The following is a 26,597-nucleotide window of genomic DNA, read 5'->3' as shown; positions in this document are numbered from 1 at the left end:
AACCAGCTTCCAAGAGAAGTGGTGCAGGCTCCTACCCTGGGGGGTTTTAAGAGGAGGTTAGATGAACACCTTGCTGGGGTCGTTTGACCCCAGTACTCTTTCCTGCCATGGCATGGGGTCAGACTAGATGATCTACTCAGGTCCCTTCCGACCCTAGAAACTATGAAGCTATGGCTGCGCAAGGGAAAATAAGAAGCCATTTTGCTTCCTACATACCATCCACAAAATACCATTCCACAGATTTTTTTTTCAGATGATGGATTACAGATCTGCTCCCTGAATACACTTGCTTGACACTACACACTGACTCCACTCAGAGGCTGACATAGTCTGTGTTGTGAGAAGACTCTTCCTTAATTTATGGAGCTGGATTTTGCTTCTACAGACATAAGATAATTGTTTGGGGGACAAATTCTGTGTTACCTGTACCTGAGTTTCAGTCAGTGGTACTCTCTTACAATAGATATGGGGGAATCTTTGAGATGCTTGGGCTCTGCCTTGCCTTTGAGAAGTTCTGAGTAAAGTGTTAATGTAGATTGTCAGTTGTAGTCTTAACATCAGGCTGTTGGTTTCTCTTAAAGATCTACTGATAAGCTCTTTGTTTAAGATAGCAAAAAGTTAATATCCATTATCTGGTAACTATTATTATGCCATCTAATCTTCTCCTTGTGCTTCAAGTTATCTTGATAGCTCAGATTTCCTTGATTTTTGTCAACTGCAACCAACAGGGGTACAGGATAGAAACTGTGTTAACTGTATTGGTTGAAAATGAAGGCTAAGTGCATTTGCCAGTATTGTCAAATAAATTCACTAGTTTCCATGTCACAAACTATTGCACATTGTTATGGATCTCATTTGTGGGTCAGGAAAGAGTGGGTGGGATTGTTCTTGATCCCTTTTCTCAGACTTTGCAAAGGGAAAAGTTTGACCCAGATGGTACAGTAGAATGCTCTTCCAAGCGTCTGATTTAAACTGAAGCATGGATGATACTGAACAAGCTGAAACTTAATACTGATATACTGAGGGATGGAGAAAGTAACTGGAAGACATGGTAAGGAGTGTATCTGCTCATGTATTTGAGATTATCCCATCTCCCATATTTGCAACTTGAACATTTGGTTGGATTCTTAATGACTGCAGGATGGCTACATTTCAGCAAGAACCAGGACTGCTTTCTTCTATTAGAAGCTCTGACTAGGCAATTAAGACCATTTTGTGGATGTGGATCTTAGTCACATGATTCATGCCTTTATCACCTAAAGGCTAGCTACTATAATGTGCTCTTGGCACTACATGTTAAAGCCATTTAATGTTGACAGAGATTCAGAAGGCAGTAGCCCAATTTTTGTGAGAAGAATATCTTGACTATTACACTAGTGCTTTCTTACCTGCGCTGGCTACCTGTAGGGCTCTACATTAAGTTTAAGGAGCTGTTTTTAATCCTGTGGGCTCCTGGCCACTGGCACTATCATAATATAAATAAATAAATAAATACTACTACTAATAAAGCCATAAATGGTCTGGAACATGCCTATTTGAGAGTTCACACCTATTCCTATGCTATGCAGTACTATTATTGTTGAGATCAGTGGAGGATCTTGAGCTTTGGCTTAAAAGAGATGGACCTGCTGACAGGGTAGTCTCGGCTAAGGCCTCTTGATTGAGAAACCTGTTTCTTGCTTGGTCTGCAACACCTTGAGTCTGATATGTTTCAAGACATATCACATTAAAAAGTTTATTTTCATGTTGGGGTTTTTTAGAGGCAGGTGTTGCTATGTTAGAGGCAACACTGAGGGATAGTGGAATATTCATTTCAATTTTTTTGCTACAAGGATTTACTGGCTATTAGCAGTACACCATGGAAATATTGCTTTGTCTTTTAAATGGCATAGGTGTTATTAAGGCCTCTATTATAGCTAAGTATGGGTATAATTTAAAAACAAAATTGTAAGATCCTTTAGGGATTGACCAATAAAGTCTGACATCTGGAAAATTTGCTTTATGCTGGCATGTCTACACATGCATTTACCATGCAGTAACTTAGTGCACAGTAAGCAGTTTTAAGCCCGGTGTCTACACATGTAGGCACTACAGTGTAGTAATGCTGTGTGTGCACTGACTTGGGAGTAATGTTGCTCCCAAGTTAGTCCACACAAATAGGGTTACTGTACAGTAAGGCATGTACACATGCCTTACTGCACAGTAACTACTCAAGGGTAAATTTGCTACCTGCATTTGCAACCCGAGTTGGCATAAGTCATCTGTACTGAACAATCATGTCTGGTTAGTGTGCAGTAACCTAAGTTACTACACAGCAATGGTGCAAGTGTAGATGCACCCGCTGGTGATACTAAATTAATACCAATAGTCAGGTATTCTGAATAACACCATGTTACATGCACAATACCATATTTACTCAACTACTCAGATGACCCTGAATATAAGATGACCCCCAATAATTAGATTCCGTATTTGGACAATTCATACATATGTTATAATTTTCCAGGTATAGAATCAAATTATCTGTGGTTTGCCTTTAATTGGACCTCTCCCACTGCTACAGCAGGGAAAATAAATCTGGGGAGTCAGCTAGCCCCCTTGCCTTCTGGCCCACCCACCTGTTCCCCTTGGAGCCCCTTCCCCCCCCCACTTCTTACTGTCAGACTCTGTTCTCCCTGAGCACTTGGAAGTAAGAAGCAAATTTGAAAACCCTGACCTTGAAATAAACATAATATACCATACAGGCAAATCTCTATAGGTACCTGCATATTTACTTCATCTAAAAATTGATTCATTTCACCTTTTTTTCTTTAAACTGCTGCACATTTTAGCACAAGATCTGCATAAACACACTTTTAAGCAGTGTACCTTCTTATATATCATACAAACTTCATGATACTAGTTTAAAGCCAAACGGCTCATGATTTGCCATATAGTTTTTTAAGCTGAGCCCCAGCAGGGTCAACCATGGTGACCCCACAACTCAGCACTGCTCAGTATGCGTATGTATTCCAGATCCTCCCACCCCCCCATAGTATTCATGTGCTGATTAGCCCCCGTTTATGATTGAAAGTGGGTGTTGTCATGAATTCTGGGATCCTCCAAAAATGTATATGCAGATAAGGTATAGGACTGCCTGGTCCAGCTCCACTTCATGGAGGGTGTGACCACACAAATCATATGCAACAAGCTGGGGAGGGGGAGGAGGTGCGGCAAATGGTTTCTGGGTGAACTGTTTGCGTCCCAATTTGGTGATGTTTGCAAGACACTTAAAGCTCAGTGATCCAGGCTAGTGAACCAGGCTGACTTGGATAAGCTTAGGAAGTGGGCGGACACAAATCTGATGACGTTCAATACTGATAAATGCAAGGTACTCCACCTCGGGGGAAGAAAAACCTGCAGCATACTTATAGGTTTGGCAGTGCTACACTTGCTAGCATCACTGCTGAAAGAGATTTAGTGGGTCATGATTGACCACAAAATGAACATGAGCCACCAATGCAATGTTGCAACTGGCAAAGCAAACAAAACCCTAGCTTGCATCTGTAGATGCTTCTTAAGTAAATCTCAGGATGTCATCTTCCCACTGCACTCGGCCTTGGCAAGGCCGCACTTGGAGTACTGCATCCAATTCTGGGCTCCACAATCCAAGAAGGATGTCGAGAAGCTTGAGAGAGCCCAGAGGAGAGCCATGTGCATAATCAGAGGGCAAGAGAATAGGCCCTATGGAGAGAGGCTGACAGCCATGGGACTCTTCAGTCTGGAAAAGCACAGGCTCAAGGGGGACCTGGTGGCTGCCTATAAGTACACAAGCGGTGTTCATCAGGATCTGGGAGACAGTCTGTTCACTGGAGTGTCCCAAGGAAAAACAAGGACCAATGGTCATAAACTCCTACAAGACTGTTTTAGGCTGGACATAAGAAAAAATTCTTTACTGTCTGAGCCCCCAAGGCCTGAAATAGACTCCCTCCAGATGTGGTGCAGTCATCTACTCTGGGCTTATTCAAGAAACACTTGGATGCTTATCTTGCTGGGTTCCTTTGACCCTAGCTGACTTCCTGCCCCTGGGGCAGGGGGCTGGACTTGATGATCTTCGAAGTTCCTTCCAGCCATAACGTCTATGAAATCTATGAAATCATGAAGAAAAAGGAATCACTAGACATGCAAAAGAAAGGTGCAGCTCAGCTGCGGGAGTGAAAAAGCTGAATTTTACTCAATGTGGTGGCTTACCATGACTGGAAAAAGAGTTGGTACTTAAGGGAATTGTGCAATAGGTACTATCCACACATCTCATTCAGATAGGTTGTACTAACTTATCCTTGTGATAGGCTCCCAGGTATCTAGCAGGAGAACTAGCATCTCCTCAACCTTGAGTGACTCAAGTGTTAAAGGTAGAGGCCTGTCTTCCTTGCAATGCTGGCAAGCTGACCTTGCAACAGTCTCCAAATGTCTCCAAATGTGAGGATTTCACTATACACAATTTATGGTGATGGCGGATTGGTTTTGGGTGTTTCCTCTAGCTTGCTTCTTCAGCATTTTGACTAGGGACAAGCAAGACTAAGGGGTAAGCCCAAACCTCCAGGCCTTGGGCTTGCCACATGGGATGCTTGCCATGGATTTCAGAACATCTAAAGTCCAGGCTGATGAGTCTGGGAGGTACGATACTTGCCTGTGTTGGTGTCACACAGACTTGAATGATTGGGCTCTTAGCTGAAATTTGGAACTTAACTCGGAACTTATTTGGCCCTGGAAGAAAAATTTTACTAAAAAAAAAATCAGTATATTTGTCCAATGTGGGCCATGTGTTTTAAAGTCATGTTTGGTGTTGGCTGCATTTAAGCAACTTCATAGTTGATTTCCATTAGTGAGTACATGCTGGTCTTGGCAGCAGTTTAATGATAGCCAATGTATTTAATGAGGTTTCCCTGTTTGTGAATGTAACATGACAGCCTTTTTCCCCCCATGCTGATTGGAAAAAACATTTTGTATTTGTGTAAATATGGTGCTAGCTATACTTTTAATTTCTACACAACAGTTTGGAATGATTAGATGTGCTCACACACCTCCACACACCCACGTTATAGATAGAACGATATGTATCTCTTTAAAGGAAAACTGTAAACATGTTTCTCAGCCAAAGAGAGTTCAAAAGGTAAGTTCAAAAGTATTTTCAATTTCTATGTAAACATACAGTGATAGGCGTTTCAACAAAAGGGACCAAATTCAATCTTAGTGGGCCACAGAGGGCTTCAACCAAGTTATATTAAGGGAATTTGATCCTAATGTTAAATTACACATCCTATTTCAAAACCTCCTACTGTTAACAATTTGCTAAAAAAGTTATGTAATTTGTGACACTAGCAGAAATGAATCTCTGTCAGATATTTTTAGTTATTTAGTTCTTTTCTATCTTGCATCAGTACTGGTTTAACTAATCAGCAGGAATCTGGGTTTTCCACTCGTCAAGAAAAAATGTAGATTTTCTCCTTTAGAGAAGAACAATGTAGATATTCTCCTTGAAGTTTTCCCTTGCAGGCTGGCAGTGTTCCAGCCTGCAAGGGACTGCTTGGGCCTAGGGGGAACAGGAAGAGGCTGATCAAACACAGGGGGTACCATGTGCATGTGTGTGTACATACACATGCACGTGGCTTTCAATACAGCCCCAGACAGCGTGGTGCACAACAGCTCCTCCAGTTGCCTGCAGGTAACTCTACGGCAGGGGCATAGGTGATGCATGGGGGAAGGCAGATTGAAGTGGTGGTGGTGGCTCACACTCAGCCCCCAGGATGAGGGAGGGAGTGGGGCAGGGTTGGCAGCTGGGGCTGGAGGCTCTGGCAGCTAGGACACTGCACAGAGCCTGATGCTGGAATGCACAGCCGTGAGGCCCAGCCAGGGAGCAGGATGGAGCCATGGGCAGCTCATCTGGGAGAAGGGGCTAATGAGGTGGCCAGCTCCCTGTTCTTTGCACTCCCAGGGAGGGGTTGGGTGCCACAGGGGATGTATTGGGGGGCACACGACTCCCAGATTTGTATGCCCACAGCAGAGCATAGAGGTGGAGCCTGGGGATGGGGAACAGTTGGTTGTGAATGAGGGGCACCAGCAGGGCTGGGTGGGATGGGAGGCTGCAGGTTGGGAGTAAGAGGCACTGGTGGGGACTGGAGGCTGTGCATCAGGAGCGAGAGGCACTAACAGGGCTGGGGGGGCTGTGGCTTGGGAGTGAGGGGCACCAGTCTATCAGGGCTGCTCAGCACCACAAAGCAGGGGCAGAACAGTTACAACTGGACCCACGTCCTTGTGAGTGAAGGAGGCAGGGTGAGCTCTGATTTTTTATGATAAAAAAACCAAAATCAAATGCCAAAATATATAGATATTTATAATTTATTTTATTAAAATGATTGAGGCACTGGTAGGCTTCCAAATTGCTTTAAAATTATAAATATATCAATAAAACATTGCATTCAACTGTTATATACATAGTGCTGCTTCATTTTAGTAGCAGAAAAATGTAGATTTGGGGGTTTTTAGTCAGAATTTTGAATTTTTAAACAGAGAAAGTCAAGATCCCTGCTAATCCAAATTGGAAAAAAATATTAAAATGCCTAATCCATAAAACACTTTATATCATTCTTGAACCAGAACTAAATTAGCCTGGAAGCTTGATCATCATCTTGGATCTAGGATTCTTATACTTTCAGGGTATATTTACACTTATGGTATGTCTACACTGTTGAGCTTACATAAGTACCAGGTACTGCCCATGTTTTAATTACCCAGGTATTGTTATTAACCTTTTGAATTTCCACAGACAAAAAACTGACTCAGATTTTGTGGTCTAAACAGGAAAATTGGTATGGCTGGAATATAGATTAGAGCCCAAGTTCTACTTTAACCTAAGCTGTGAAGTACCCACTTTACTGTAAGGCCATGTCTAAGTGAAAGAACCCCCCCAAAATCTACTGCAGGATTATTGATTGCATGAAGTTGTTGGTCGGCTCCAATGTAAAATTTCCTGTGGTATAAACTATAATTGCATCTGCTAATTCAGACAGAATTGAGCAACATTCTCATCTCCAAGCAGTGTAAGACAAATATAAAAATAAAAAAGATATAATTGCAGTGTGTTTTCAGCATCAAGTCAATTTGTGTGCTGGAATGGAAGGATGGGGATGCTGCTGGGGACTGGTTCCCTCCTGGCCACATGGAGGAGGGCATAGTTTATTCCTGAGCATCATTCGATCTCTCTTTGCTGCTCAGCCAAAAGCTAGAGGTTTAAACCTGTCACAGTCAGTGGTAAATTGAATGCAGCTTTTGGCTGAATAGTTGATCCAAAAGCTGTGACAGGGTTAAACTTCTAGCTTGTGGCTAAGCAGCAAGGGGAGGACAAGTGATGCTAGGATTTGGCCATAACTCTGGAAAAATCTTTTTTTTTCATTCTACCTTCCCAAAACAAAGTGCATGTCTTCTTTAGGGTCATGTGGTATATGATAAACTATGTTATCTGAGTAAACGCTTGGAAACTGGCTTTTGGCAGTGTTCAACCCAGAGGTGGGTTGCAATACCTTTTGACAGAGTACTAGTTGCCTAAATTATACTATTTATAATAGCGTGGTACTCATCAGCACTAAGCTGAGAAGCATAAGGTTCTTAAAGACTTCTAGTTGGACACAATTCTTGGCTCATGACTTTTCAGAATTACATTATGGATGGATACTACATAAAAGCATATATAACACCCAGATAGATAAAAAAGAGTGAATAAAAGTTGCCATGAGTTGTTAGAAGGATATTAAATGTAAGATCCCAGATCCAAAGATTTAACAGCTTACTTGCATTTAAACATTTCACATTGACAGGAAAATGAATGAATAGCATTATGACTGCTCTCTGCAACAATAAATGTATCTTTACTTAGTGGTACAAATTTGTGTAAATAATGTTATTGCAAAGAGGAAAAATGGCTTAGTAGTGTCTAACAGTTGAATCTTGATTAGGTAGCTAATACACATTATGAACATATGAGAATATTTTTCCCTACCTTTAGGTGCCAGCTGCAGAAATTGCTTGTGGAGCATGCTAAGCTGTGAAGTAGTTAAAGCACTATTTGCAGATGTCTCTGCAGGTGGAGGGTGTGGTTGAGGGACAGGATCTGGAATTACTTTTACTTCACTGCTAATAAAGAAGTCTGTATCCTCTAAAACCATTTCAAATGGGATTTTGGTAGAACTTTCGATGTGGTGGCGTGCAACCTCAGTTAATTTTTCAACACTGTAAAATTGAAGTATAGCAATTAGGATATTAAAAATATTAAGTAGTACTGACTTAGGGTAAGGTTTGTAGATCTTTCATCACTTGCAGGTTTTCTTAACAAAGCACACATCCTCTATGTGAATCAAGGAAAAGGAATGAACCTCAGGAGGCCTGTTCCCAGTCCCTACAATATCTTGCTTCTCTACTAGCAGCATGACACCATTTGTCACTGCTTTGTGGGCTCCACATAAAGGGGAATCTCATCTATAGAGGGGGCTTGATGGAAAGATGACACAGACATAGCCAGAATATGCTGGGTGATGGCTACTTGTTTGAACACACCATCTACCCACTATTTGCTCATCTCTTCTCCCTGTTCTCTCTGCTAGTGTACACTCCTGGATTTATAGAGCACTTCCCACAGGAAAAGAATAATACTGGTGTTTTGACATATGAACTCTGATTACAGGTGGGAAAATATGACCAATACACAGAAGATCCCTTCTTCATAATTAAAGAGGGTAACAAATATACTCATATTTGTCCAAATCTATTTCCTCCTTAGACAGTGCAGACTAATTGTATCAGAAAGGATACCTTTTTCTTTTGTGATCCTTAAAATATCTCCTGATAACTGCTACACATACAGTGGCAGAAACACTAGGTGGAGAATTCTGAATGGGAAAAACAGCAAAATGACCCCCAAATTTCAAAGTACAACTGTTCTGATACAGTTTCCTAGGAATAAATTACAGCCCTCTACCAGGATTCATAAGTCTGCTAATTCTGTTTTTTAAGAAAAGACTAAGATTAGTTGTGTAACACTTCCATGGACTAATTTTCCAAGACATGCAGCACTACTGGAAACATCAAGTGTTAAGTCATAGGATCAATATTAGCAAATTAAAAGAATAATTTTAACTCATTTTTAAAAGTTACTCATGCTTACCTTATCTGAACAATTATCTTCCTCAGCTTTATTATAGATTTTTTTTCTAAAGGGGGCACACGTTCCACTTAAAAATTAGGCATATATTACCTGGACATCTCTGCTAGAAACCTGGCTCCAAGCCATTTTTCCATGTCTTTGTAAGTTTCTTCTGCTTTTCTTACTAGGTCTTCAACAAATGCTATTGCTTTTATTTTTATCAGCTCTAGTCGAGATTTTGCAGCTTCCTCTGTTTAAACAGTTATTTCAGAATTACTAATATTTATACAATCCAAAGCTATTTGTCAAGTTTAGGCACTTAGAAGTTAAGCACCTACACCTGATCTTGTGTGTAAAAAAAATACCTATTTAGGTTTCTCAAATTTTTGTATTCCTTTATATTTTTCAATGTTCACTCAATTGTCGAATTTTACAAAATGCACCCACGGTACAGATCAGAATATGAGGTTAAAGAAATGTTAACCAAATTGATGTATAGACAGGAGATGACTTAGTCTTAAAAAATAATAATGTGCACCAAGATTCATATAATGCCCTGTCACAAAAGTGTTAAGCATAATGATAAATGTATAGAAGAAGAACATTGTGAATTATTTTAAAACATTTTCCTTGGACCTCAAACACAAGATCATACAGAAGTAAGGCTGGAAGGAACCACAAGAGATCATCCAGTCCAACCAATTGTACCTGTGCCCTTGGTAGAGCACCACGCTTTAACCAACTGAGCTAAACAGCCACTGTTTGAAAGAGGAAGTTCATTATTTAATCTCTAAATCATATGAAATTACAGTCTGGCAGAGAAAACCTATTTGGTGCTCAGGAGGACAGGATTCACAAAAGAAAATTTATGCCAGATGTAAGGCATGTTCATTGTTCTGTTCCTGACATCCCACTGAAGTCAATGCAAGTCTTGACACTGACTCCAGTAAGCATTGGAAAAGGCCCCATAAGCACAACTGTCTTATATCCACAAAGTTGTACTTATAACAATTTCCACTTTGTGAAAATGGGCAGTTTAATAGGGACTGAGAAAATATTTCAACTCTACTGAGGTCTATATTTAAGTTTGTTTTCACTGAGAGAGTGAAGGATGGAGGCAATACACAGGATCCTGGGAACAGAGAATTATCAGTATCTTGAAGATGGGTGCAGAGTGGGCAAAAGAGAAATAAACTGGGGTAACGCATATTGAACAGATAAGGGTAGGAAAAGGCTTTGTAGAAAAAGGGAAAACCAAAGATGATAAACTCAACTTTTTTAGAACTTAATTGTACATACTATAATTTAAAAACTATGGTTGCTAACAACTTCAACAGTTAAAATAGAAACTCTTACAATTATAGTCCTTATTTTTTTCCAAAGCATTCCCCTCTTGGGCTGAAATTTACTTCAAAAATCTATACACAAAAGTGAACTTATCTGGAAAATGTGAAGCAAATCCCTTCAAGATAATCTCTGAGATATAGGAGAAAGCAAAAATACACATTTTTTGTTCAAATACTACAAAACGTTTACTAGTAAATAACGATCCATTCCTACAATGTACTAAATGAAATGGCTATATACCTTCAAGTTCAAGGGCCCTAAAATATTCCCGCCTCATTTTATGCTTCAATTCTTGTTTCTTTAATTCTTCTGGTGTTAATGGAACAGGAGTGGCTTCAACCACAGGTGCTGGAGAAGGTGCTCCTACAAGAAATAGAACCGTTTTATCAAAAAATAAAATGTTAGGATGCGTACACAGCACAGTACAATTTGATTTACAGGAAATAGATCCTTTCATGTTAACTTGATATTTTTTACAAGATGAAAAGTTTGCTTGATAACATACCATACTTAGATTTTGGTCAGGAATTTGATTTAAAACTATATGACATCCTGATTAAAAAAAAAGAATCATATTCAAAATCAGTTTAGCATGTATTAAATGAATAATATTAAATGAATAAAAACCAAGAAAATAATCAAGCTTAAAATGTTATTCTCAGTGGGGAATCACCATCCTTCTGGCTTCAAAATCAAGTAATCTATAATCAACTGCAAAAACACACAGTACCCCTGCATGGCAAATCTCTATCTTGGGGCCAAACTGGGAGATACAGTAAATAGTACTTTACTTTTACTAATGATAGTTTACCAACCTAGTACTTACACCAGTAAATACTAGGTTGATTAATCAGCATCAGTTATCACCAATGCAGTAAGAGGATAACACTGCAGGAGGAAAAGACAGATAATAGAAGAGAAAAGACTTCCGCCTCCTTTGTTTAATTTACTGCGTTGCCAGATATGACTTGAATCTGAAAGGATTATCTGGCAGTGCAGTAAATTAATCTATCTTGCCCAAATTGCCATGCACGTGTAGACAGTGATGCTTTACTGTGCAAAAAATTAGTCTGCTGTGCAGTAAAATGTCTTGTGTAGATATGCCCACTATGTCCAGTTCCAGTCTGAGGGAAGACACAACACCAGTAGTGGTAGTACCCATTGTTTCCTAAACAGTCCAATTGTTAGAGCACCCACCTTGGAAGTGGGAAACCTGGGTTTTAGGTGTCTTCTCACCTTGAGGGGAACAGAACTCACATTTCCTACTTCCCATACTACCTCTATAGGCTGGTTTGGGTGAAGACCCTCCCCATCTCTTCTGTTGAAGCTAGGCCACTGGGTAACCCAAACTGCCTGATTCATGTATGGAGCCAGAGGGACAACAAGCAACAGGAAACATGATTGTGTAAGCCTAGTTGTTATAACTAGTCCAGGCATTGGCAAAATAGAGCCCATGGGCTAGCTGCACTGGCCAGGCACATGGCCAGGCAGATGAGATATGACCATGGTCGGACAGGGAGGTGCGTCCAGGGCCAGGTCTGGGATCTGGAGCAGTGACAGTGCAGGACCAGGGCCAGGGCAGAGCTGCAATCTGTGCCCTGCACACCCCTGTCCATGGTACCACTGCCCATTGCAGGAGTGTGCGCAGCAGACTGTGGTTCTACCCTAGCCCTGGCCCCACGCTGTTACCACCCCGTGTCTCCACCCCATGGTCCTGGCCTCACCTGCCTTTCCCACTCCCAAATACTGCTCCCCACACACCTGCAGCTCCATCCCACAAACAAAGTTTTGGTGAGCTGTTGCGTAACGGGGTAGGGGATGCTGATCTGGCCCGCAAAAGCTCAGCAAAATTCCCAATGGGGCATTCAAGTGCAAATAATTGCCCACCACTGTTCTAGTCCCTGTTGCCAGATCATTTCTATTTTTTAACCTATGATTATCTAAGATAAAATGCGTAAAGAGTTCTGGAAGCAAGCAAGAGGGAGCATGACTCTAACTTTGTACTTAGAGGATTCAGTTTGGAGAGTCGATCTTGATCTCTCCCCTCAAACTCTTTATACAATGGTGGTCAAGTGGGAGATAGGTACCTAGAGGTGCATCTACACATGCCATCAAGGGAATGTGATAAGCTGCAGCACAGTTTCCACCAGAGTTTATCATAGCACATGTAAATACTCAAACTGCTGTGGTTCAGGGTGCATGTGCAGATGCTGCATCCAGGACTGCAGCAGTCTGAGCCAGGGCGGAGTAGCCCTGGGCTGGGAGAGGGCCTGGGGGTGATACTGGTCAGTGCTAGGGTTGGTTGGAGCACAAGAGTGCCCCATTATATGAAGCCCCATTATACGAGTCCACCACAGCAAATTAGTCTACTGAACAGTTAACTGCACGTGTAGATGCAACCTAGGGCTGCATCCACGCGAGCACAGATGTTTGTTTCCCTAGGGACAAGAAGCAGTGGTACTCTTTGTGCCGCTGCTACTTGTCCGTAGGGAATGACTGTGCAACAAACCCTTTGGTGCGTGACAGGTTACCCCGGGTAGGGTAGAGGAGGATGGGGCCAGCACCTGTGCTGGCCCCAGAAGCTTTACCTGGGGTCCTGGGGGCCTTGGGGAGCTGCAGCCATGGTGCTCCTGCAGCTGGAAGCATGGGCAGCAGCTGGACCATGGCTCTGGCAGGCCAAGCTCCAGTTTTGGACAGCATGTGCTGCCGCCATGTGTGCTACCCCACTTTCCCACATAGGTTTTTTTTGAAAAAACTCCATGTGCTGCAAGGCAGCAACAGGGGGAATGCCTGAATGTGCAGTGTGTGGCATCGCAGATGGGTCTGTAGCACCACATATTGCACGGATGCGGTTGTCTGGATGAAATCTAGGTGATCAAATGACACTGTTTATGGGCAGTGCTCTAAAGCTCGTAGGTAGGCACTGAAAGGACTTTGCTTAAACTGAGGAGCTACTCGGTTGTATGGTCTATGAGGTGCCTCTCAAACCAAACTGGACCAGACCAATAATTTCATTTTTAAAACGGACATATGAACATTTTTCTCCACCATTTGCTTATTCAGAATTTAATTTCTGTTGGACAGGGACTCTCGTATTAGTTGTATGCGCAGTACCTATCACATGGGGGGGCCCTGATCTTGCTTGAGATTCTTGTTAATCCTAGACTTAATTTTTATATCTTTTGTTTACATATTGTCAGATAGGTATGCCATATACACAATGGATCAATAAAATCCATCCCTACTATTATAATGACTGATAAATTACACTGGAAAGTAATCTTTAGCTGCTTTATATATTTGTCAACTATTTTTACTGTGATAAGTACTTGATAAGCTTTTACCTACATCAGGAGATTAAAGTAATCAAATCATTTTTTTAAAAAGTTAACATATTTTGACACAAATGTCTTTATGTATTTTTCCAAATCAATACACAGAAAAAGAATAACAGTTTTCTTGGTGGTACTTCAAGATTTATCCCTAAATCTCCTTTCTATGGTTTATTTCAGTCAGTAGCATTCTATAGTCTTTGAGTTTCTTTGTCTCTGCATCTCAAAACATATCACTTTTTTAGGCTATCACAAGGAAATACAGAAAAGAATTAAACTTAGCTTTCTTTTTAATACACATGCACTAAGCTTTAACTTTTTTGCTATTTTTAAAAGGATCATATGCTTCAGTTACCTTTCTTTTTGGTGGGTGACTTTGGAGGTTGTTTCTTAGTATCTTTGGCATCCTTACCAGCTGCCTTCCCTCCTGTTGCCTGAAAGGATTTTTGACATTCCCTTTCTTTTATTTCTGTTTGCTGGTATTCTTTTTCTTCCTCTGTTTCTTTTGACTGTTTTTCAGCAGTTACCTTAAAGTCATATTCATGAGTTTAGTGTAATATACAGGATTGATAACATACAATTAATGATTTGAAGCATCTGTCTTTCATTTCTCACTTGGGTTTACTGATGTGTATGTGAAATAAATGAGATATTTTGATTTGTGAATATTATAGCGAGCTGAGATGTGCATTCTGATTAGGTCAGAAAACAACTGTTAAAGCAAAAAAAAAAAAGGAAGAAGGAGAAGGATGAATATCATAAAGAAACAAATGGTTTAAGAACCACAGGGAGAAAGGTAGGCTAATCCAGTACCCCAGCAAGCCTAAATTCAGTGGAGGCTAAGAACCCGAGGAACTCAGTAGAGTTACTTTAAGATTTTCACATTAGAGGATCTAACTACTAGATAGCCTTCAAGTTAAAAAAAGCATGTCTTACCATATTTGATATGGCTAATACTGCAGTTTGCCACGTATCAATAATGAACTTCTCATCCATGCCAAAACTAAATGCTACATTTTCAGAAGAATTCTCATCCTTATTGCTCTTCAACTGAGTTCCTCTGCTTTTTGGTTTGGTGGTATTTATTTCAGGAGAAGGAGCTCTACGAGGAATCACAGGAATCCTTAAAAAACAGAAAAAACAAACAAAAGAAATAATTCACTGTCTTTGTCTCATAGCACATGTTTATGTGGTACAAAATAAATAAATAAAGGAGCTAGGATTCTACTTGGAAAATTTGTGGTAGCTATAGAAAAGGGAGGGACTTTGCCAGTGGTCAGAAGGACATGGTTTTGTGAATATATATTTTATTATAAATAGTATTACAACATTTTAAAATATATTTAATGTTATGATCTTACCTTGAATACTGAATTGTGTTCTGGGACCTCTCAAGGTTGCTTTAATTTTGGTTTAGATATCCACAACCTAGGGGCTGTGGCTGTCAAATTTTAAATTTATCACTGGTCCAGAATTGAATGTTTAATTTCTAATTGTTATTAGTTGAAGGTTTGTTGAGAAATAGTCACAATTTGAGGGAAAGAAGGAAACATTTCTATAGCAGTTCCTTTTGCATTGGGAGGTGTTCATGGTTTGGATTGTTAAAAAATTAAAAGCAGAGATGAGTGAGTGTATTCAATATAGGTGAAACAGTTATAAAGAAAAGTTCTAAATGAAATGTACTACATGGCTTAATATTTAAGTGACAGATATAATCAACATACGGTGCTTCTTCTCAATCTATCTGAACAATTTATATACGTACAAAAGTAACTTTTTATTTTTATAGCAAATATTGCAGTTTTTACCTCCGTGACTTGTTTTGATCTCCAGATTGCTCTACATTCACAATATCTAGTAATGGGATTCTTGTAAACTCTTGACTGGCCTCTGTTGGGATTTTTCCTTCCATTCCCCTATAATAGTCATGAAGAAGTCTCTTTGTATCTTGGAAACGGTCTACTTCAACCTTAGAGGGAAAGAGAGATTTACATTTGAAACAGGATAGAACAAAGCAATTCTTGTTTTTTAAACTCAAACTATATTGTATAAAAATAATGCCCATGAAAATGCTTAATGGAGGGTACCAAATGCAACTATTCAATCACAAATATTTGAAAATATGTAACACATTTAATGCATACTTCAAAGGATACTGAAAAAACATACTTTTAGAATTTTTTGTTAATTTTAACATATAAGCCTTAAAAACAATATTTAGTTATTACATTTAAATTTAATCGACACACAACTCCTGATACATGGATTGATCTTGTGCACTGGGATGCCCTCAGAAGTCCCTAGGGGGTTTCTCAAAACCTGTTTGCTGACTGTTTGATGGAGAACGTCAGATATGTTTTCTGTCTTGTCCTGGTTATCTGGCTGGGGGTCGCAATCATGCAAATTGTTAAGACATGTTCACAGAGATTTTCAGGAACACAGTTTTCAGGACCCTAAATGGCCAAGACCAGAAGATCATGGCAGCTGCCATTTCCCAGGCTCAGGGGTTTTATGCACTGCCAGGGCTGGGAGACCCTAGCAGCTGCGATCTTCCAGCCACAGGGGCATGTGGGATGCCCCCATGGCTGGGAGCCCCACGGCTGACAGGGCTCTCAGCTGTGGGAGCTTGCTTCTTGCCTGATCTTGAGCTCCCCCTGCACCAGCAATAAGGCACAATGGGATCTAATGTGTGATCCCACAATCACGCTTTCTGCCATGCCACATGTGGCACGTGTGGCATGGCAGGAGGTGGAATTTTGTGGATCACACATTAGATCCCACTGCATGTATAGAGAGACCCTAAAGTTCAACATAAGAACACCAGAGTCATCTAGTCCAGCTAAATCTATTGTCATCAATCTTCATTCTACCTCAGTTTCTTCATTATAATGCTGTGATACTCTGATTTTATTGTGATATTTCTGGTTTAAATGTTTTTGTGTAATAATATTGCATACCTCAGGCTTCCTGACAAGTTTGTACCCTGGGAAAGAAGGGGTTACTTTGTTTGGAACTAGAGCTGTGGGGATCTGCCTCAGTGCTCTATTAGTTGGTAGCAACAAGGAGTTAATCCATCCATTTTGATAAATCAAAGGAACTCTGAAAAGACCCCCTGCTGTTTCTGGTGCCAGGGAAATGCTTCCCAGAAGGACAGTGCAAAAGAGTATTGAAAAACAAGACTCAGAGACAAAATGGGGAAGAGGAGACTGAGAGGCTAGAGAGAGAATGGATGGTCTTGTTTTTGTGGCCAAGGACCCTGCCTGCTGTATTGCTATTAACCAAAAAATGTTGCTTTTGCTTTAAGAAGAGCCATCTGCTTCACTGCATGCAATTTTGGTGTACCCTGTACCTCTGAAGAGGTAAAACCCCTCACTTGAAGCTAAGCTAAAAAATAGCACTCTGAGTGGGCCAGGTACAACCAGGGAAGTTAGAGACCAAAAAGGCCAGGAATCCAAGAAGTCATGGTCTCACCCCCTCTAGACTAAAAGCTACACCTAGGTTGGCTTTGGGAGCACTTAGGAGACTGTATAAGACTGAGAATCTCAGCAAGTGGCTGTCTATGGAATCCATGGCATGGGATTGACAGAAAGATATATATTAACTCTAGGGACCAAGGGGATGAGAGGCACTGTCAGGGAGCCTATGCTTGTACTTCTGGAAGAGGACTGGGCCTTTGACAGGCTACCCATGGTTGCTAGTCATACACGCTACACACTGGTCGAGAATAACATATTTAATGCATACTTCAAAGGATACTAAAAAAACATGCTATTAGAATTTTTCTAAATTTTAACACACAAGCCTTAAAAACAATATTATTTCATTTAAATTTAATTGATACACAACTTCTGATAAACATGCAAATTTGTTTCTATGAAAAAAAGCTACCATTCACTTTGAAATTGTAATTCAATTAAATTATAAAGTAAGTTTAGAAAGTTATTTTGGGCCTTTAATTCAAATTATGAAAAAATATTAATAACAACATAAACAAAACTGCTAAGTGACCAAAGGCAAGACTGTTAAAGATGTATGAGTGACCACTTTTCACTGAGATCAATAGAAATAGATATTGAAATACCTTAAAAAATATTGCCCATGTGCTTATTGTACAACTTGTTTAATGAGAAACCAGGAGGGGGGGTTATAAAGCTCAAAACATCTATACATTTCAGAGTGAAGCCAAGAAGCATTAGCACCTGTCATAATTTGATTTATTAAACCAGCAATGTGTTAGTCTCTAACTGACAAAACGGCACTAAATATTCATGGGAAAATGCACAAAACCACATTCACAATACAAAGGATAAAATTCTCATAGAGTAAAACAGACACTTGGCTAAAGTTAAGGATTAAAATTCTTTAGTTATAGCATAGAAACAAAGAAACAAATATAAAGGTACTGATGTAAGTTTGTTCGAGATAGAACACCTTGCTAAAATGAACATGTAAACATTTACAAGTTGACACAGTCATATAGCCACATGAGGAACATGCTACAGGAATTACCTCCTACAGAGAAATTAAAATAAGGGGAGCTTTGAAACCAGAGATTATGTCCTCATTTTGTTCTTTGTTTCTAACGAAGTTATTGAAGATACCCTGTGAGGTTGGCCTGCCACTTTTCACTCTAACAGTTTTCTCCATTCTTACCAATGTAAATTGTTGCAGATAACATTTTTGGGGTTAAATTTTCAAAAGTGCCTATGTGATCTAGAAGCCTAAGTTGGACTGACTGTCACTTCCAGGCTTGTAAGTGCCTCAGCTGCATATGAAAATAGGACTAAGCTAAATCACACAATGGCTTCTTAGTTTGAAAGAACTAAGAATGGAATTAAGACAGCGTGAAAGAGCCACTGCAGTTCAAATTCATATTTTACTGGTATCTTATTTCCTATTTTTACTGCATAAACAAGTTATAGGGGTACAACTTAATAGAAAGAGGATTTAACAGAAGAGGAATGTGTGTTATGGAGATTATAATACACTGTTGTTCTCCAAAAGTCAGTCAAGACAACAGATCTAATTTTTGTTTCTCTTCTTTTTTTCCCCACTTATTTTTTGTAGATGTCAAGGTAGAAGGGGTCGTTAAGAAGCACCTGAAATGTGGAAGAAAGTGAATTTGCAGAATACCCTGGAAAAAATGTTAAAGAGCTGATCCTAAATCATGGAAGTCAAAGTTTGTATCTCCATTGATTCCAAAGTCTTTGAATCAGGTCCTCCAGATCCAGAGAGAAAAGAAAAAAGATGTTTAAAGTTAGTTTTAGAAGAAACCAATGACCATGTCATTGAGGGTAGCAATGATGATTATTAAGGGATGACACCTTGATCTTAGTGGTCACTCACACTGTTGTTGGGAGGCACCTAAACTTCACCTACATCTCTGGAAGGACCTGATCTGTTAGATATGCCCACAGCATGTCTAATTTGATTTGACAGCATCAAACAAAACTCAAAAATAGTAGTTGAGCCTGTGCCGACCTTTTGCCCAGTAGCCTAGTGATAAGAGTTCTCACGAGGCTGGAAGAGACCTGGGTCATAAACTCTCATAACTTGAGAAGACTTAAACACATGAGAAGACTTATCACTTCCCAAAAAAGTGGCCTAACCACAAGTCTTTAGGCTAGTCTTGTTGAGAACCCCTCCACCCCTCTCATTTAAAGTTAAGTTCCTGGGTAGCAAAGTGTGTAAAATCCTTAGGCTCAAAAGAAAAACAAACAAAAGGCAGCATGACTGTATAACTCACTGGGCTGATTTTTTTGCCCACAATGGGGAAATCTGTTTTCTGCTCCCTGCTGCCAGGATTATTTCCATTTTTAAACCAATGACTGTGTAAAGCAAAACATATAAACTTTCCTGGCAGCAGGGAGCAGACTTCAGATTACCTCCTCCCTGAGCTACCAAGGAAAGGTTCTGTTTGTTTGTTCTCCTTTAGCCCAATTAATCTTAGCTGTCCAGCGATGCAGCTTAAATAGAAATGGTAGAGCAGGGTGAGAAAGACCCCCTAAGATTAGCTTGTACTCTGGTAAATTAGGGATAGCTCTAGAGTAGTGAGAGATGTGGGGTTGAATCCCTTACACTTGTTGAGGGCTTAGAACCCAGGGGCACTTTTATATGTGCTCTGGGGGTAGGGGGACCACCCTTTAATTAGAGCAGCTTTGAGAGTCACACTAATTAAATCACCACTGCATCTGGTGTATCAGTGCCCCTGCACTTAAAAATGGAGGCAGGGGTGCTCATTTGACGAGCTTTAGAAAAAGCACCCCCACCTCCATTTTTAAGCATGATGACTCTGATACACAAGACACAGGAAGTTGCTGAAGCATGGCAATTGCCACACTCCAACAGATTAATCAAGTCTGCTCTGACACGCTGGAATTCTAGCATATTGGAGCAGCCTCTGCACACGTGTACAGGCTCCCAGGTGAGTGGTCTAGCTGGTAGACTATTGGGCAACAGATGGGCAGCTCCACCACCTAACATGATGGGGTTCAGTCCCGAGTTTGACACCTAAATTATGAGTTCTGATTGTGCTTCTCATTTCTCTCTCTCAAATGTGTCACATTTCCTATTAGCTACTTGTAGACATCTTTCTGCTCAGCACCCAGACACACAGGCAGACACATGATTTGAGGTGCTAGAGAGTTATGTGTACGAAAAACAGGATGGTCTTAATGTGCAGCATCATTGGTCCTGCATCTATGGAAAGTATTATTTTGATTATATACTTTTTAAATATGATACAAAGATCTCCTAAAAGACACAGGCGGGTAATATCTATTTTTATAAACCGAGTAGATAGTATAGTAGCTAATTTCTCAGGTTTCTCTGCTGAGCCTTTGTGAACTGGTATTTTCCCAAGGTTATACCTTGGCCAAACTTAAGCAGGTTTTCTCAGAAACAGCAAAAGACAACTAGCTGAAACAAAAACTGGTCACTCCGAAATTTCAAGTTTCTGCTTTAAAGTTTGGGAGCATTAGAACTTCTCAAAAAAGGTTGCTAGAATTATTTTATATGAGAAAACACCACATTTGCCCTTTGCACTAGTATTTTTCTTTATCACCTTCGTCTGCAAGGTGATACAGTGTTATTACTTTTACTTATTTTTATTCTATTAATGCTCAATTGTATGTACACATAGGAGGAAGATGAAAAGGTCATTTGGTAATATTACATCTGATCCTGCAGTCATACATGTCTACACAAGTGAAGACTCAGTAGAACATGATCTACTGCAGAACCAGGACCCTACTGGCTAAATCATACCTGCATAAGTGATAAGAAATGGTTCATCACTATTCCCGTATGATCTGGTAACCACCCATCATTCATGAAATCAGCACGTTCTTGCTCAGCTTCTTCCCGCCTGTTATCACAAATGTCCCAGAGACGGTCTCTTAGGTCCTATAATCCAAATGCAAATACAGTTACAAATAACTGATGTGTGAGGGCTTAGGAACCTTTTAGAGATTTGTTATTAGAAATTATATTGGTGCCCTGGCAGAAGAATCTGCCCAAGAGAGCACAATGGATGCCCAGTTGCATCACTACTCTGTAAACTCTAATAGAGTGAGTTTAAAACAAAGGAGGGAATAACAGCAGTTCTCAGCTTAAATGATCAAAACCTTACATTCTTAATCACTATGGCTTAGAAGATCACCTAGTAAGGTACTATTTGTTAGGAAAAAAATCAAAAAGCTATCTGATAGTCTGCAGATCTTTTAACTTTCACAGTTACAGTCCTTTTATATTTAATGTAGATAATTCTTCAATACCAAGTATCATGAATTTTAGTATCTCCTGGACTTGTATACTTCAAATCCCTTTTATTCTTTATATGGTTTTACATTTGTTAGAGACAGGAAATACAGTACTTGACTGACTGGACTTGATTTCCATCTATTGAAACTGTTTTTAATTGGTTACATGCTGTTGTTCTGGATAAAGCACACTGTGGGCATTTTGGGACATAAGACATAAGTGTTCATTCCAGTAGCTGGGTCACTGATTTGATCTGAAGAGGCACAGTGGAGACATCTTCTGAGGATGCAGCTAGGATGAGATCTCACGTGGGAAGTGTTCTATGTGGCCATTCTCTTTTGTTGTTATATATTGAAATACATGTGTAGGAGTATGTTCTTTATCTATGTATCCTCTTATAGGAAGGAAGGTTGGGACTGTCTTCCAGTCTGTTACCCTAGGAGCCTGAAGGTGTGGAGGAATCAGCATAGCCTTCAAATTTTCATCCACAGGTTTAAAACCTACTGGGCCACCACTGCACCAACTGTCCCAGAGCACCCTGCATATATAGGTGTGTACTCCAAGCTGAACAAGTAAGGTTCATCTGTCTCTGTATTTAACCGTATTATGGTGCCTGTGTCACATTTTTTGTGTGTCCACTTTAATTAAAAAAAAACAAACTCTGACATTTTGCCTCCCAACTGAGGTGAACCAATTCTTTTGTGGTAGATTCTTTTTGGAAAATATTTAGTATCAACTACCTAAAATGACAGACACCCAAGGGGCCAGTGAGTAGGATTTCCTAATATGTATCATAACAGTAATACTGTCGGGTAAGAGGTTCCATGTAACTTTTATCACGTCAGTGGCTGCATCCAAACAAGCATGGCCATGCAGGTACATGGTGCCACAGACCTGTCTGTGGTGCCACATACCATACATTCAGGCATTTCCCGTGCTGCTACCTTGCAGTGTGAGGGGGAGGGAGGTACTGACCCTTGGAAATCCAGGGGTCAAAAAAACTGGCACAGGAAAAGCTGGGTAGTGCATGCGGAGACAGCATGCACCACCAAAAAACAGCCTGGCCAGCCAGAGCCACATTCTGGCTGCTGGCCATGCTCCAAGTTGCAGGAATGACACAGATGCAATTTCCCTGACCCCCAGCACCCTACGTAAGACTGCTGGGACCAGCAACTGTGCTGGCCCCAGCCTCCTTTACCCCAGCCAGGATAACCTGCCATGTGCCAGAAGGCACATGTCACAGGCATTCCCCAGGAACAACTAGCAGTGGCACAAGGTGTCCTGCTGCTAGTTGTCCCCAGGGAACCAAATGTCTGCGCTCGTCTGGGTGCGCCCAGTGTGTACAACCATGATTCCACCAGTGTTCCCTTCAAAAACAGTTTTCCTCGTTGTGGGATTTTATAGCACCTCAATCTCTGTTTTTGCTTTGTCCATCTGGACTTCAATAATAACATTTCCTGAAATGATTTCAGCCAAAAATCACTCAAATATGCACCATCCAATAGCAACAAGCAGTAGCAATTTTGCTGCCGTTTGCTTTTAAGTGGGAGGCTGGCCTGCTTATAGCTCTTTATTACATTTCTCAGAGGCATTTATCTATGTTTAAACTTGGCCAGCTCCTGTTGGGATACTATTTCACTTGGAAGGAGATGGTGTTTCCAAGAGCACAATAGTTAAGCAAGGCAAGTAAGTGGAGAGGAGTTTGAAATTATAGTATGTAGGGAGCAGAAGAGTCAGGGATCAGAAATGCATGTATGCCACCTCCAGCCAGGATTCACAGGATCCCTAGTGATACAAAATTTCACAGAATGACTCCCATACTTTGTAGATGCTAGGGCTGTGAGAAGCTCTGGTGGCTGATTCGATTTGGAGAAGATTTGGCCTGATTCGGGGGCTGAATCTCCGAATCTGAATCGAATCAGGAGACCTGTTAATCTCTCTGAATCGACTCAGAAGCCTCTGATTTGGTTCAGAGAGATTCTGTGATTTGGCCATAGACACAGCTTTTATGGTTTTTCTACGTACCTTGAGGTAACAGGCGTGGGTCATGAATGCTGAGATGGTGGGGCAGATGGAGCATCCCATGAAAGCATGGGGCGAGTGTCCCCCACACACTTGGTGGTGGACCCGGAAGTGGACTGGAAGTACTTCTGATCCATTCCTGGGTCCGCCATCAAGCCCATGAGAGACCTTTCTGCCCCCTCAGCAAAGCGACTGGTGCCTCCTGGGTCTAGGGGGGCATGTGGGGTCCCCCCTGTGGCCGATTGCCAAGCCAGAGGGATGTGGGGGGGGTCCCCCATGAGCTTAGTGGCAGACCCACTCCCACATTCCCGTGGGATGCTCCATCTGCCCCACCATCTCAGTGTTCACGAACTGTGCCTGGTACCTTGAGGTACGTAGAAAAAACATATAAAGCTATGTCTATGTCTGAAGCACTGATTCTCCAAATCAGAATAGAATCTTCAGATTCAGCCAAATTGAATCGGGACAGCGATCGGAATCAGTGAATCAAATCACTGTCCTCCGAATCAGGCTGAATCCAAATCAAATACTGCCTCCGTTGCACACCCCGAGTAGATGCTATCATCTCAGAATTACAGGCAAATCAAGTCCATGTTTTATAGAAATGAACTTGAACCCACAGCATATGAAACAAACAAACTTTATCCTATCCAAATGTCAGGAGAGGGGCAATTTTAGCTCTGGGCCTCTCCCTAGGACATCAATCTAACCTTTTCTGCATTCCCATTCTAGAGTTCTTATACTTCTGTGGTTTTACTTTCCACTGCTCATCAGTTCCAGATAGTCCCTAACCTCCCATCCAGGAAGGCTATTCTGTTGACCACCTGCAGCTAGGGTCCTAGCCCTTTAGAGGCTGAGTACCTTTTTATAGTCCATCTAAGAAAAAAAATAGCTGAATGCATGCTGGTATATGAGGAAAGGGAGAGAAGGTGACTAGAACACTATCACACAAATAAAAGGGAACAAAACCATATAGTGGTAAAAAACTGACAGAAATACAGATATAATAGAAAAATAGTATAAAGGTAAAACTGAAATAACACCAGAAAACTGATAAAATAATTAAGATATTAGAAGTCCTACAATAATAATTTTCTGAGAGTTCAAATCATTGAAGCTTCACAACTCATTAGACTGTAACATTTGCCATTTTACTTACAGTGACTCTTTGGTGTAATTCTGCTTTTGTTTCCTCATCCTCCCACAGGTCATCAGCAGTGGAGTTAAAATCAGCTTGCCACTGAGATACAAACTCTTGCTTATGATCTGGACGTTTCAAATAATTCAGGAAATTGTTTCTATGAACAGTGAGTTTAGAGAGTTTTAATGCTAAAATTTACCTTGACTGGCAAAGGGAATATATGAAATGTAAATTTTAATGCATTAAGCTAGTAGTACTCACCTAATATCTGCTAAGTAATAAATAAGAGAATGCTGTTCATCTCTCAGATGTCTAAGTATAGTTTTGATTGTATTTACATAGTTGTTTTCTACCATATCCCAATAAGGCACTAAAAATTCAGGTATTTCCTGTTAATTATTGAAATAAACAATTCATTACTTCATACACTTTCTACTGACCTGCAAAATATAATCACCAGCACATAAAAAAAGAAGTTATATCTGGATAATAGACTACTTGAAATACGTTTCTTTTACATTCTTGATAATAAATTACAAATATTCTACCAAAGTTTGTTTACTATCTGTATGTCTTTCATAATATTAAAAAGTAGTAACATATTGTCACCTATATGCTACTGTTCACCCTGATTCTTAAAGCAGTGATTCTCAACCAGAGTGTGATGGGTCCCTGCAGTGCCTTGAGCTCCTTTAAAGATTGCTGTGGCAAGCCACACAGCGTTAGCACAGTTGGGAGTGAACATGATTCACAAGATAAACCCAGACATTTCAAACAGGAGTCTATAGTGTTAGAAATATTCTGACCTGTTGCAGCTTTTCTGAGTTCTTTGCAAAAGCATAATTGTTCTATTATTTTTCTATAGTCAAAAACCAAGTCAAAGCTAAGAGTGGCATTTTCCACAGGGTGCCTTGACTCTAATGATGAGTCCCTTGAGTATAACAAAGCTGAGAAGCACTGCTCTAAGGAATTTATCTTAAAAGTCTTAATATTCTTTTATTGCAGGGGGGTACCCTTGAAGACTGCCTGGAAGACTGGTGGAAAATGTGGCAGACTGCCTTCTGATGAGGATGGATCATTGCCAACACATTACTCCATCTCTCTACAGTCTGCACTAGCTTCCAATAGCTTTGCAGGCACGATTCAACATGCTGGTTTTCATGTAACTGGCCTTATACAAAACTGGCCTAACTGTCCTGGCCCCTACCTAACTAAGGGCACAGACAAAAGTGACAATTTTTGCCAGATCTGGCAACAGAAAGCAAGCTACAGCCATGACCAAACACAAGTGCACGGGTGCAGAGTGCTTCAAGAGTGACTGATCAGGTGAAATTCTGAACCCTCATTACATGAGGGGTCAGATGAAGACATTTAAAAACAAAGCATCTTCTGTAATTTCTGTCTGCATTGCCTGCCAGCCTGTCGCTGTTCTCAGAATGGGAGTGGGGAAGGGGAGCAGAAGGAGTTTGGTCTGGGGGTTTTCAGCCCCCACTGGAGGCTGGGACAGGTGTATTGGAATCCACTGAGGTGGGAGGGCTCCAGTTCATACACCTCACCCTCCAGTGCCAGTTGGGGAACTCCTAGAATGAGCTCTCTCTGCTCCTTTTCCTGCCTCCCACTCTGAAAACTTTGCAGCCTCCCAGGTAGGAGGGGCCAATGCTATGGGAACCTGGCTGCAGGCTCCCAGCCAGCAGCTAGATTCCCCTCTTCCCTGGAACCAACAGTGAACTTCTGTTTGCAATGGGCAATCGTTGCAACTCAGAATGCTTCCTGCAAAGCATTCTGTTACAGCGGGGAGCCACCCCGCAACTGCGCCCTA

General features: G+C 40.8%; 1 protein-coding gene across 1 annotated transcript in view; it reads right to left on the bottom strand.

Moving 5' to 3' along the window:
* SPEF2 (sperm flagellar and cilia associated 2) overlaps window positions 1-26,597 on the bottom strand; it is a 110,635-nt gene that overhangs the window by 24,109 nt on the left and 59,929 nt on the right. The window contains exons 20-28 of the mRNA XM_090037935.1: window positions 25,040-25,167; window positions 24,797-24,935; window positions 21,121-21,258; window positions 15,663-15,823; window positions 14,791-14,977; window positions 14,210-14,381; window positions 10,763-10,885; window positions 9,287-9,425; window positions 8,036-8,265 (exon numbers count right to left, since the gene is read on the bottom strand). Of these exons, the coding sequence (XP_089894061.1) occupies window positions 8,036-8,265; window positions 9,287-9,425; window positions 10,763-10,885; window positions 14,210-14,381; window positions 14,791-14,977; window positions 15,663-15,823; window positions 21,121-21,258; window positions 24,797-24,935; window positions 25,040-25,167 (1,417 nt within the window). The remainder of the gene's footprint in view (window positions 1-8,035; window positions 8,266-9,286; window positions 9,426-10,762; window positions 10,886-14,209; window positions 14,382-14,790; window positions 14,978-15,662; window positions 15,824-21,120; window positions 21,259-24,796; window positions 24,936-25,039; window positions 25,168-26,597) is intronic.

The sequence above is a fragment of the Crocodylus siamensis genome, chromosome 3, assembly GCF_052110815.1.
Source record: "Crocodylus siamensis isolate JL-2025a chromosome 3, ASM5211081v1, whole genome shotgun sequence".
Lineage (NCBI taxonomy): Eukaryota > Metazoa > Chordata > Crocodylia > Crocodylidae > Crocodylus > Crocodylus siamensis.
Note: the sequence above shows the minus strand (reverse complement) of the source record. Positions and strands in the feature narration are given on the sequence as shown.